This window comes from Candoia aspera, chromosome 1 (assembly GCF_035149785.1).
Source record: "Candoia aspera isolate rCanAsp1 chromosome 1, rCanAsp1.hap2, whole genome shotgun sequence".
NCBI classification, from domain to species: Eukaryota; Metazoa; Chordata; class Lepidosauria; order Squamata; family Boidae; genus Candoia; species Candoia aspera.
In genome coordinates, this window is record NC_086153.1 from 186,985,015 (window position 1) to 186,998,328 (window position 13,314).

The following is a 13,314-nucleotide window of genomic DNA, read 5'->3' on the forward strand; positions in this document are numbered from 1 at the left end:
TGAACAAAGGCAGATGTACACAACTCACCCAAGCACCCATCTTCGCAATGAATGGGCATCCCGATGCCAGCCGCTGTAGCTACTGTAGAAAGATATATATATAAAAAGTTACCCTTCTACTAAAAGAATGAGCTTGGAGAAGAGCTGCACAAAGGTATCCTTACCCTGAAACCTACTAATACATTTTTCCTTAAATAAATACCTTACAGCAGGGTTTCTCAACCAGGGTTCCATGGAACCCCAGGGTTCCGTGAGGGGTCACCAGGGGTTCCCTGGGAGATCAAGATTTATTAAATTATTTCAAATTCGGGCAACTTCACATTCAAGAGGTAAATTTCATTCTTTTAGTTTAAGAACACTGTTAATGCATCTCTACAGGTCTACCCATAAAACAAATATAATAATTTTGTAACTTCTGGCCTAGATTTGAGCCTGAATGTGCAGGGGTTCCCTGAGGACTGAAAAAGTACTTCAAGGGTCCCTCCAGGGTCAAAAGGTTGAGAAAGGCTGCTCTACAGACTCAATTTTTGCACGAGGTTTTCCTTAAGTTTTCTTCCACAGGAGAAATTCTATGTGACAGGAAATGATAATTTAACATTATGGATCCTGAAATGATGGGCATTCTTTTTTTTAAAAAATGAGAATAAGAATATAATACAAATGCAACTGTGCTAGGTCAGACCCAGTAGTTTTGTTTGCCCAGTGGTCAAACACAGTTTTAGGAGGCCTGCAAGCTACCACATCGATCAGTCATTTAGAAGGGTACTGCGCCCTCATCTGGAGTTTCATACAGCAGTCATTCCTAATAGGTTCTATTAGGATCTACCTAACACCAATTTATCTAAACACCTTTTAAAGTCCCTACACTAGATTCTGTCACCGTATCTCAAGGGCACGAATTCCATAAATGAGTAGTTAAATACAACTGAATAATCAAAACAGTGCAAAGAGATTTATTCCAAAGTAAAACGAAGTACTACACTAGAACACCTACATTGCTGTGCTAATTTACTTTAGTTGATGGTCAGATCCATAATATGAATAATGACATTTGAAAATAAGTCATGTAATAGACTTGCTTTTGGTAAATATTTAAAAAGAAAGTAATCAAAAGTGTTACAAATCCTATTGAACAACAGGGCCTCCAAAGCAAAAAAAGATATTGTGGGGAATATAAGGGTGCAAATGTAGCACTTATATGCAACTCTTTAAAGGAGCTGTGTACTTCCCCTGGATTGTGTGGTTGTCTTCTGCAGCTGCTGTGCAATCCTGGGAAAAGATAAAGGAGTTGCAAGCAGAGGCTATATTTGCATTTCCAGCCACGTCAAATTACTAATCTGCCTTCAGATATAAAGTACTATACAATTTTAGTGAATAGGGTTTCATCCAAATCACTGAATTTTTTCTATCTATCTATCTATCTATCTATCTATCTATCTATCTATCTATCTATCTATCTATATGATTTTAAATTTTATAAATATTAGACTACCATTATTTTTCCCATCTAGACAAATAAATACTTGCTTAGTAGATCTTCAAAACACACTTCACATACAAGCATTTTTAACTAAAACATTTTTGCATGAGTTTAGATTGGAATGTGAACAATTGCATTACTCACTAGTATTGATAAGATGAAGCTGATTTTTGCGGGAAGAGCCGTATTTCAGGATAGCCTTGAATATTTTCTTGATGGCAAAGAGAAAAATATTTTTGGCAGTCCACACTACCAACTGCAATCAGTCCATTCAGCAACTAAAACAAAGGAATGGATTATTCAAGTTGAGCTGTAAAAATTGCTCCAATAAACCATCCAACCATAACTGCAATAAAAATCTAAAGATGGTTTTTAAAGAAATCTACCCAATTACCTTATTCAATAGCCTGTTATCCGAAGAGTTTGCTTACAGTCTCTCCCCAGGTATGGCTAGAGTTAGCAGGAAATTTTATTGGCATGAAATTTCGTAGTCTCCTTTGCCATTCCTTATCTTTCCTCTATAGCCCATTTCAACTCACCCAACTTCCCTCCAATGTAACAGGAAACAAAACTTACCAGCCTTTACACAGCCTGAGGCTGTCCTCTGACAGCATCAGAATAAGGGAACAGATACTATTTTAACACCAGTACAGCTAAGGGCAACTTAAGACTATCTCACTCCTAGGCCAGGTAGGAAATAAAGCAACTTCTTGAAGACGTGACAAAAAAAAAAAAAGCTGCCATGTCATATTAGTGCCCCAGTTAGATGCAAGTTAGGAAACACCCCTAGACTTTCATATTTTTGCATGGTTTCAGTGAAGACACCATACCTGGTATACAAGGAAAGAATGCACACCTCTCTCTTTTTCCAAAAGAAAAAGCCTTTGAGCTACCCGAACCTATGTCCTATGCAGTGAATTGGAGTCTGTGTATGTGTATAGTGGTTATGGGGAGGACAGTAAACCAAGCCTTTAAGATCTCATTATGAAAATGGTGGTAATCAGATGAACTGGTAGGTTTGGCTCATAGCTTAGGCTCATCCAGCTAAGCTTCTCTAAAGAGTTTCTAGTCCCAAACTGCTTGTATGAAAGTTAAGGGAAAAGCAATTCGGAGATGCTCCTTTAAAGCACTTTCCTATTTCCAAAAACAACGTTTTGTGATTGTAATCAAGGAGACCCAAGAAGTTGTCATATCTCCCATGTTTGCCTAAGTTAATGCTCTTTTTTTTATTTTCTCCTACATTCTAGGCAATGGAGAGAATGCATCATTCAGAAATAACTGAGGAATTTAAACAAACCACAGCCACAAATCAGATATGGAATCTCAATAATTTCAAAAGAAAAGCACAACTCTATCTTATGTCTATTTCCAATGCATTTTAAAATCTGTTGCACTAACTATTCCAATTACTTGAAACTATAGGGATAACAAAAACACAATTCACAGGCAGGCAGGTGACCCGGACCCTGCTTATGTCTAATTCTAATATATAATTACACACCGTTTTCTGCCTACTTCTTACAACAGAATGGGAAGAAAATACTGAATGGACTAAGAGTCAGGAGTTGTCCTGGTGAGCTCAGACACAGATGAGACCGACAATGGGCAGCCAGTTTCAGAGTTGCTGGATGAACTGCTGCCTGAGGAGCTGCAGGGAGAGGAGGTGGGGCTGTCCAGTATAATCAGCAGGCACAGCTGCCGCCGGTCTCTGAAGACGGGGAATCTGAGCTGCCACCCCCTCCCAGTGCAAGGGCTCGCTGTGCAGAGAGGACAGCAGAGCAAAGGCAAGAAAGGAGCCTCACCCTTCCAAATGAGCAACACCAGGGTTGCTATTTTTTAAGAAGAGCCACGTGCTCAAGTCTCTCCATTGGCCACAACCGTTCACCGACCCAGACTCTGTGGGCCTTGACACCCAACTTGAAACCTCATGACTCTGACTCTGGACCTGGACTGGGTGATGAACCTCTTAGAACGCTGGGACCCTTGGACTTCACTTGACCCATCTTGCGCCTGCTCTTTTTGGACTGAAACTCTCTTAAGGCTTACTGGACTTTTGGGGACTTGTTTCTCTGCTGTGTGCATGACAAACATTTCCTTTGCTGCTTGTTTATTTACTTTACAAACTTATCAGTAAAGTTTGCAACCACCTCTCTGTGTGTTTGTGCAGGCTTCCCAGGTGACAGGACAGGAATTATTTTACCATAGACAAAATACATATATAAAAATTATCATAGACAAAATATATTAAAATTAAGCATAAATGGTATGGGACACTGAGGGAGTTTCCACGGATGGTATTTTGGAAAAAAGTATGTTGTATACATTCTAAGACAGCTAAAAATAAGCAATATTTGCTTTTACCCTTGCCATCCTCTTCCATTCTGGCATTAAAGCTTGGCAAGGGCCACACCAGGGAGCATAAAAATCAACCACCCAGATTTCGTTATCCTTCCTTTTCTTCACTAGCTCACTGAAAGTCTCTGGTGTTAGAGATATCATGGAAGGGTTCATAAGATCCTGAAACACAGAATGGAGAAGATTTAATGAAATTCCTTTTCAAATGTATCAACTCCTCTTCCAATAAAAAAGATAAATTCCAATGTTCAGCTGAAATCATGGGCAATATATTTAGACTACTGTGTAAATATGGTAGCATCACCTTGATTTCACTATAGAATCTTCAAGGTGTGTCAAATATATCTCCCCAAATTGCCTGTTGGATTGCCAGCTGGATAGGAATCGCAGTTCTACATATCTGGAAAGCACCGGGTGGGTGGGGGAGACTTCTGTACAGCAATTATTCAAAAAATGAACCAGACGCCACAAACTAGAGAAATACGAATGCAATGTCTTATCTATTCAAATATTTTGGAGAATATGCACCTTACCTGGTGCAAATAAGTTCAGATATAGCTAAATCCACATTAAATAAATTGCAATTCCTTTTTCTTTGTTTGTTAGAAACTACTGACATTCCCAACTGACAGGAACAATGAGAGTTGTACTTCAAACCTTTAAGTTCCCAGGGGAAGTAGAAGCCAGCCCACGGCCACGTCCTGGCTCATTCCTGGAATTAGCCAGTCCTTCCGCAACCAAGAAACCATCTCTACAAAGAAGAGTTCAAAGGAGAAAGAAGCACCCAGCCAGGTGGACACTCTTTATGGGATCCATGCCATTAGGAGATGATTCTCCAGTTGCAGGGAGACCATCCATCAGAGATTCTCCAGCCTGTCCTTGAGCGCACAAGGCTATTGTTGCTTGCCATGATGGCCTGGAAAGAAGCTGAAAGTGTGCAACCCTCACCAACCAGTGCTAGGCAACATTACCTCTGGGGACAGGTAGTGCCTCTCATGATGGTATCAAGGTTTTGGAACTGGAAAAATTGGTGTTATACAGTTTACATTTCTTTCATTGTAAATTGCTTGTTATGTCACCATTATTTATATTTTTATTGTTTTAAATTGGGTAAATTATTTATTCAATGTAACACTGTAAAAGATGAGAAGGAATGGTTTTAACGTACCATGCTGAAATACGCAGCATTTTTTAACATGAAAGTTTCATTAAATATATTTATGATCAAAATCTTCAGCAAAGGATCGTTACCTTGTCGTGGTGCTGGAGCTTAAGCACCTCAATGATGCCATGAGCTAAACTGTGAAGGGCCACCCAAGACGGGAAGGTCATGACAGAGAGGTCAGACTAAATGCGATCCCTGGGGAAGGTAATGGCAACCCACCCCAGTATTCTTGCCGTGAAAACTAAATGGATCAGTACAACCAGAGATATGTCGGTATACCATCGGAAGATGAGACCCCCAGGTCAGAAGATGGTCAAAATGCTACTGGGGAGGAACAGAGGATGAGCTCAACTAGCCCCAGACGTGATGACGCAGCTAGCTCAAAGCCGAAAGGACGGCTAGCGGCCGACGGTGCTGGTGGTGAACGGCGAATCCGATGTTCTAAGGATCAACACACCATTGGAACCTGGAATGTAAGATCTATGAGCCAGGGCAAATTGGATGTGGTTATTGGTGAGATGTCAAGATTAAAGATAGACATTTTGGGCGTCAGTGAATTGAAATGGACTGGAATGGGCCACTTCACATCAAATGACCACCAGATCTACTACTGTGGACAAGAGGACCACAGAGGAAATGGAGTAGTCTTCATAATTAATAGCAAAGTGGCTAAAGCAGTGCTTGGATACAATCCAAAAAACGATAGAATGATCTCAATTCGAATTCAGGGCAAGCCATCTAACATCACAGTGATCCAAATATATGCCCCAACCACAGATGCTGAAGAAGCTGAAGTAGAGCAGTTCTATGAGGATCTGCAGCACCTACTGGATAACACACCTAAAAGAGATGTTATTTTCATCACGGGAGACTGGAATGCTAAGGTGGGCAGTCAAATGACACCTGGAATCACAGGTAAGCATGGCCTGGGAGAACAAAATGAAGCAGGACATAGGCTGATAGAATTTTGCCAAGACAACTCACTCTGCATAACAAACACTCTCTTCCAGCAACCTAAGAGATGGCTTTATACATGGACTTCCCCAGATGGACAACACCGAAACCAGATTGACTACATCCTTTGCAGCCAAAGGTGGCGGACATCTCTACAGTCGGTAAAAACAAGACCTGGAGCTGACTGTAGTTCCGATCACGAACTTCTTCTTGCACAATTTAGGATCAGACGAAAGAGATTAGGGAAGACCCACAGATCAGCTAGATATGAGCTCACTAATATTCATAAGCAATATGCAGTGGAGGTGAAGAATAGATTTAAGAGACTGGACTTAGTAGATAGGGTCCTGGAAGAACTCTGGACAGAGGTTCGCAACATTGTTCAGGAGGCGGCAACAAAGTACATCCCAAAGAAAGAGAAAACCAAGAAGGCAAAATGGCTGTCTGCTGAGACACTAGAAGTAGCCCAAGAAAGAAAGAAAGCAAAAGGCAACAGTGTTAGGGGGAGATATGCCCAATTAAATGCAAAATTCCAGAGGTTAGCCAGATCAGATAAGGAATTATTTTTAAACAAGCAATGCGTGGAAGTGGAAGAAGACAATAGAATAGGAAGGACAAGAGACCTCTTTCAGAAAATTAGAAACATTGGAGGTAAATTCCAGGCAACAATGGGTATGATCAAAAACAAAGATGGCAAGGACCTAACAGAAGAAGAAGAGATCAAGAAAAGGTGGCAAGAATATACAGAAGATCTGTATAGGAAGGATAACAATATCGGGGATAGCTTTGACGGTGTGGCCAGTGAGCTAGAGCCAGACATCCTGAAGAGTGAGGTTGAATGGGCCTTAAGAAGCATTGCTAATAACAAGGCAGCAGGAGACGACGGCATCCCAGCTGAACTGTTCAAAATCTTGCAAGATGATGCTGTCAAGGTAATGCATGCTATATGCCAGCAAATTTGGAAAACACAAGAATGGCCATCAGACTGGAAAAAATCAACTTATATCCCCATACCAAAAAAGGGAAACACTAAAGAATGTTCAAACTATCGAACAGTGGCACTCATTTCACATGCCGGTAAGGTAATGCTCAAGATCCTGCAAGGTAGACTTCAGCAATTCATGGAGCAAGAATTGCCAGATGTACATGCTGGGTTTAGAAAAGGCAGAGGAACTCGGGACCAAATTGCCAATATCCGCTGGATAATGGAAAAAGCCAGGGAGTTTCAGAAAAACATCTATTTCTGTTTTATTGACTATTCTAAAGCCTTTGACTGTGTGGACCATAACAAATTGTGGCAAGTTCTTAGCGGTATGGGGATACCAAGTCATCTTGCCTGCCTCCTGAAGAATCTGTATAACGACCAAGTAGCAACAGTAAGAACAGACCAGGGAACAATGGACTGGTTTAAGATTGGGAAAGGAGTACGGCAGGGCTGTATACTCTCACCCTACCTATTCAACTTGTATGCAGAACACATCATGCGACATGCTGGGCTTGAGGAATCCAAGGCTGGAGTTAAAATCGCTGGAAGAAACATTAACAATCTCAGATATGCAGATGATACCACTTTGATGGCTGAAAGCGAAGAGGAACTGAGCAGCCTTATGATGAAGGTGAAAGAAGAAAGTGCAAAAGCTGGCTTGCAGCTAAACCTCAAAAAAACCAAGATTATGGCAACCAGCTTGATTGATAACTGGCAAATAGAGGGAGGAAATGTAGAAGCAGTGAAAGACTTTGTATTTCTAGGTGCGAAGATTACTGCAGATGCTGACTGCAGTCAGGAAATCAGAAGACACTTAATCCTTGGGAGAAGAGCAATGACCAATCTCGATAAAATAGTTAAGAGCAGAGACATCACACGGACAACAAGGTCCGCATAGTTAAAGCAATGGTGTTCCCCATAGTAACATATGGCTGCGAGAGCTGGACCATAAGGAAGGCTGAGCGAAGGAAGATAGTTGCTTTTGAACTGTGGTGTTGGAGGAAAATTCTGAGAGTGCCTTAGACTGCAAGAAGATCAAACCAGTCCATCCTCCAAGAAATAAAGCCAGACTGCTCATTTGAGGGAATGATATTAAAGGCAAAACTGAAATACTTTGGCCACATCATGAGAAGACAGGACACCCTGGAGAAGATGCTGATGCTAGGGAGAGTGGAGGGCAAAAGGAAGAGGGGCCGACCAAGGGCAAGGTGGATGGATGATATTCTAGAGGTGACAGACTCGTCCCTGGGGGAGCTGGGGGTGTTGACGACCGACAGGAAGCTCTGGTGTGGGCTGGTCCATGAAGTCACAAAGAGTTGGAAGTGACTAAACGAATAAACAACAACACATGATCAAAATAAAATGCCATCTTTTCATTCACATCTGGCATAATTGCAGGCCAAAGAGTCTAACACACACTGGAAACATTTCTGGCTTGAATGCTTCAGGTTTTGTTTGATTTTAACTGGACCATGGGCGTTACAGTTATTTTTATATTCCTCCAAAGCTCCTGAGAATCCAGTGGGATTGCAGCGGGGCCTGAATGTAATAAATAAATAAAATTACCTCAATGAACTCCAAGATCTGTTCAGCTGAGTGATGTCCTTCATACTCATGTGTGTGAGACTGATTGAATACCACAGTGGTTGGATAAGCTCTAATGTTGTGCTATAAAAGATCAAGAAGTAAAAGATGTTGAGAAATAGCGGGAGCCGTGCCCCCTTTCATTCAGTCCTCTGGCGGTCCCTTTCTTCTGAAAACTAAACCAAAATACCCATACCCTGTATCACTGCAATTATTTATTAAAAAAACAGAAGTGAAAAAACACCACAGTGCCAGACAGGATAGATATTAGTCAGGTTTCAAAAAGGTTTAATAGCGAAATCCTATGTATTTAAGTCCCAACAGAACTCAGTCCCGGCAACCATGGATAAGACTACAGCTTCAAAGCTGCACAGAATAGTTGGTCCTCTAATTCAGAGAACATTTTAACTTCTGACAAATGTTTTGAATTTTTTTTTTAAGAGGTAGAATTTAAATTAAAGAAATAACTATTTTTCCTGATTATTAAGACTCAAACTCTACTGAGTTTTTGATAATCAAATGAATAGATTCATGCACAGAAATCTGTTGTCTGAATATTCAGCTCTTTACATACTCTTTTATAAAGTTCTACTTCTTTAAAATCAGATAAATTATTCCACCTACTTTCTATGCACTTTATAAATCTTTATTTTCAAGGCTTCGGCTTCATAAAGCTTAAAAGCTTAAGATTCTCAAAGTATGTAGTGGGTGTATGTTATGTATAGAAGACTGGTTTTCATATAAATAGGGGCTTCTGACTATAAAAAACAAGACGTAATTTCCCCCTTCCCCCCAAGAGTTAATAAGTTAATAAATATAAGTGTATGCCGGCGAAGTAATTTGATTTGCAACTTACCAAATTGCAAATCCCTTCATGAACTGTACAATCCAAGGTCCCAAACTTTAGTTGGCCATACAAATGCTTTGATGCTTTCCTCAGTTCTGGCAATAAAGCCCGGCAAGGAGGGCACCACTAATATCAAAGAGAGAATGAAAAAACCAACATCTCCCCAGTCACCCAGCGCACCACAATTTTTTGGTTCTTTTTGACCAACTGTTGTTGGTAATTGCCTATTCATAAACCGTCTCCTTGGAGTTTAACTGGGAGGAAGGCACAAGCCTCTCTGGGCTCTGTTCTTTAAGGGTGAATTTACCAAGTGCTTCTATTGCTCAACATGTGCTCCTGCGCTAACTACATGGAAGTATGATGAGATACTTTTTGTTTTGGTGCCTTCAAGTCAGTCCTGACTCCTCTTGACTGCCTGGGCACGTCCCTGCAGTTTTCTTGACAAGCAATTCAGAAGTGGCTTACCGCTGCCTTTTCCCTAGGGCTGAGAGAGAATGACTGGTCCAAAGTCGCCCCACTGGCTTTGTACTAAAGACCGGTCTAGAACTCACAACCTCCCAGTTTCTAGCTTGGTTACTTAACCACTACACCAAAGTGGCTCTATGATGATACTTACAGGTGCAAAAAAATCAACAAGCCATGGTTCTTTCTCTTTGCCGGGAAAATTCTGAGGTCCAAGAGTGATGACATGGGAATTCACACTCTCCTTGGCAAAGGCCACGAAATCATACAGAATATTCTTCCCTTTAAAAGGAAACAAAAATATAGATGTGGTGTGGACAGCCATCTGCTGTTTGCTCAGCAAAACAGGATAGGAAAGTGAGACAGGTGAAGATGAGAAAGAGGGATTAAAGTTTTCTATGCAGAAAACAGAAAAAGAACATGTGTACTGAGGAGGGTTAATCAAGTTTGTAAGATCACTGCTTCCCAAAATGGGGTTTAGTATTTTTAAGAGGTCATGACAGATGCAGTATTCATAATGAAAGAAGGTGCAGGAATGCCACAACAAGTCAGACTGCCTAACAGAACTGTGCTTTAGAGTGCAACTCTCATCTGGGAATATAAACCAGCACCTCCGATAGGCAGCTGGTTAAGGGAAGCTGCCATGGGTTAATGATGAAGTGTTGCAAGAAAGCCTCTTTCAATCACCCTGAACTTAATTCCAAGCAATTCTATGGGATTATTATCCCTGAATTCTACAGCATCCAGATTTTCACTTAAAGTAATAAAAGTAAAATCAGTTCTCTTTCTGGAGGATTGAGAGAAAAAAAAATCTGGCTCCACAAAACTCCAGTACAGGGGCAAGCTATGCACTGTGCTAAATTGATCAGAGCCAATTTAGCCAATCAAATCAATTTATGATGAACCTAAGGAATATCTATTAAGTGCAGATGTGTGCAATAACCCATCTCCTGCACCAACTGAAAAACAGCCCAGGAAAGCTGTACTTTTGAGTGAAGGAGCAACACAAGCCAAAGGAAAAGATTACTTAAATTCAGTTGGCCATTTTCTCAAAGGGCTACATTTACCTCAAATTATTTTCCAAGCTGTATTAAAGTAAGCAGCTTGGAGGATGACAGCAAAGGGGGAGGAGATGATTCAGGATGGAAAAATAACCAATACAGAAAGAGATGAAAACTCCCATTCAGTCTTTGCTTAACAACAGCAGCACCCAAGACTGCTTTTCATATATATCTTAAATGTGACCTTTAGTACATGCAGATCTTTACTCTTCCATAGTGGCTAGGGTAGGCAAGCTCTTTGTTCTGGAGGCCATTTTGATTTTCTATTTGCCACATCATTATATTATCAGAGTGGACAGACCAACATTGTTGGTCCTTTTCCAACTGTGTTTGTATATGGGGAAGGGAGTGGGAACTGTGTCATCCACTAGTAAAGCATAAACTTAAGGTTTGGGGGTGAGGCTAAGGGATGCAGGGTATGCCTTAAACCTCCACTAGTTGTCATCAGCACAATCCTTGTGACCACAGAATCCTCAGAAGGAAAAAATAGTCTTAACATTACATCCTCACCAACTTCATGGAGGACTTCAATGGGTGTTTCAAAAGAGGAGCTGGGAGGGCCACATATGGCCAGCACAGAGTCCAACCCTTCCCTAAAGAAAGGACATTCAGATACCACAGCGTAATAAATCAGAAGTAAGCTATCTACTCATTTTGTACTTTGATTCCAATTGGCTCCAGCCAGAATGGTCAATGGCAAGGAATTGTGAAGCTGCAGTTGAAAACAGGTGTAAAATACTAAATTGCCTATCCTAGTTATAAGTGCCATAAATCTTCTATATAAAAATTGCATACCATGGTGGATTTCATAGTTATCCATTCCCCGTCCTTTAAAGACTACTACGCATGGTTCATAAACATACAGACTATTACAAATATTAGCTGCAGTAAGACAGTCAAACTTGCCAACCTGTAAAAGAAACAGCTGTAAGTTTTAAGTCTAAGGCAAACTTTCCACAAAACAAACATTCTACTTTCACTCTGTTTTAAAGCTTGTTTCCTTCTCTTCCTTGTCCATTTTTTCTCAAGCTCTTTGTTGACACTATTAAGAAATGGTCTGTCCTTCCTTGCTAATAATGAGAGCACTGGTCAGTTTTGACATATTTTAGCCAATGTGCCTCAAGTGCAATCAAAGTCTAGTTTTATCCCAAGCATGCTCACACTGTTCTATGCAAGTCAGAATCTCAAATCTTGAGGCTACCTTGCAAGCTGTTGTACACACTTGCCAACTTGGAGGTAACTGCAATGCATTGACATAAACTCAGGATTTCCCATTATAGGAGAAAAGATATATTAGAACCCCTTAATATCTCAACAGGCTGAAGAAGGAAAGCGTAGCCTGTAGTAGCAGTCAGCGGTCTTAAAGCTTTGGGAGGTGTAGCAAAAAGAAACATCCAGGGCCTTCCAATGTGTGTGTGTTTCCAAATTCATCTCAACTGGAAAAGGGAAAGACTGTTATCTTAGATGCTGACTCAGTGCACGAAGGGGCAAGTAGCTGCTGGATGTCAGCCTGGGAAAAAGTGTTTAACTTAGTCTTCCCAATTCAAGGACACATCTTTGAGACAAGTGCATGGGTGTCCAGATGAAGGTGGGAACAAGACTGCAGCAAGGGACCAGAAGAAAGTAGCAGGAATCTTCAAAATGACCAGGCTTTGAACAATCCATGGAATAAAAAGGCATCACATAAAACAATATTGTCTCTTTAAATCAAGGATTATCAAGCTTCACACACTTACTTGAATATTTTCAGCTTTAAGGAGAACACGTAGCTTCTTAAGGTCATGGGTATCAGACTTGCTACTTTTGCCAAACTGAAAAAATATTAACCATCGATGGTGGGCCACATGATCCTTGCAAAAGGGAAAAGACAAGGAAAAACAACTCAGGCTTTTTGAAGAAAAAATATTAAACAAAAGAGGAAAAGAGAGCAAATAAATTAGCTGATTCTTCCCAGATGTATAAGATTTATCAGGTTATCTGTAGCACCACATATTATTTATTGTATGCACATATTCTCAATTGAATAACTATAAATACGTTTCTTCTTAATTCATGGTGCAATTTGATGAAAGTTTACTCTGAAATGTACCTTTCTAAGGAGCCAGATGCATTTGGGAGCACCTTTCTCTAGTGTACACAGAAATTTATCATAACATATGGCCTCAAAGCAGGCAGCGAACATATGCATGGGTGAACATGCTTGCGCATATGCTGTATCAAATACATAGCCACAACAAATTAAATAAATCCATGCAATAATATGCACATTCGAATCGTTTGAATTTTCATTTCCCAATCAACAGATTCTTTTATTTTTTCCTTTACTTCTTACATCCTGGTTTAAGGAAACAAGCCCAGGGCCATCACTGAACCTCACAGAAGGCCTGCACAATTTGCAGATGGGAACAGGACATCTTGATG

General features: G+C 40.5%; 1 protein-coding gene across 2 annotated transcripts in view; it reads right to left on the minus strand.

Moving 5' to 3' along the window:
• DNAJC10 (DnaJ heat shock protein family (Hsp40) member C10) overlaps window positions 1–13,314 on the minus strand; it is a 33,837-nt gene that overhangs the window by 5,504 nt on the left and 15,019 nt on the right. For both annotated transcript variants that reach the window (XM_063318097.1, XM_063318098.1), the window contains exons 13-20: window positions 12,630–12,743; window positions 11,689–11,803; window positions 9,987–10,114; window positions 9,380–9,496; window positions 8,506–8,607; window positions 3,842–3,997; window positions 1,625–1,758; window positions 29–82 (exon numbers count right to left, since the gene is read on the minus strand). In XM_063318097.1, coding sequence (XP_063174167.1) covers window positions 29–82; window positions 1,625–1,758; window positions 3,842–3,997; window positions 8,506–8,607; window positions 9,380–9,496; window positions 9,987–10,114; window positions 11,689–11,803; window positions 12,630–12,743 — 920 coding nt within the window. The remainder of the gene's footprint in view (window positions 1–28; window positions 83–1,624; window positions 1,759–3,841; window positions 3,998–8,505; window positions 8,608–9,379; window positions 9,497–9,986; window positions 10,115–11,688; window positions 11,804–12,629; window positions 12,744–13,314) is intronic.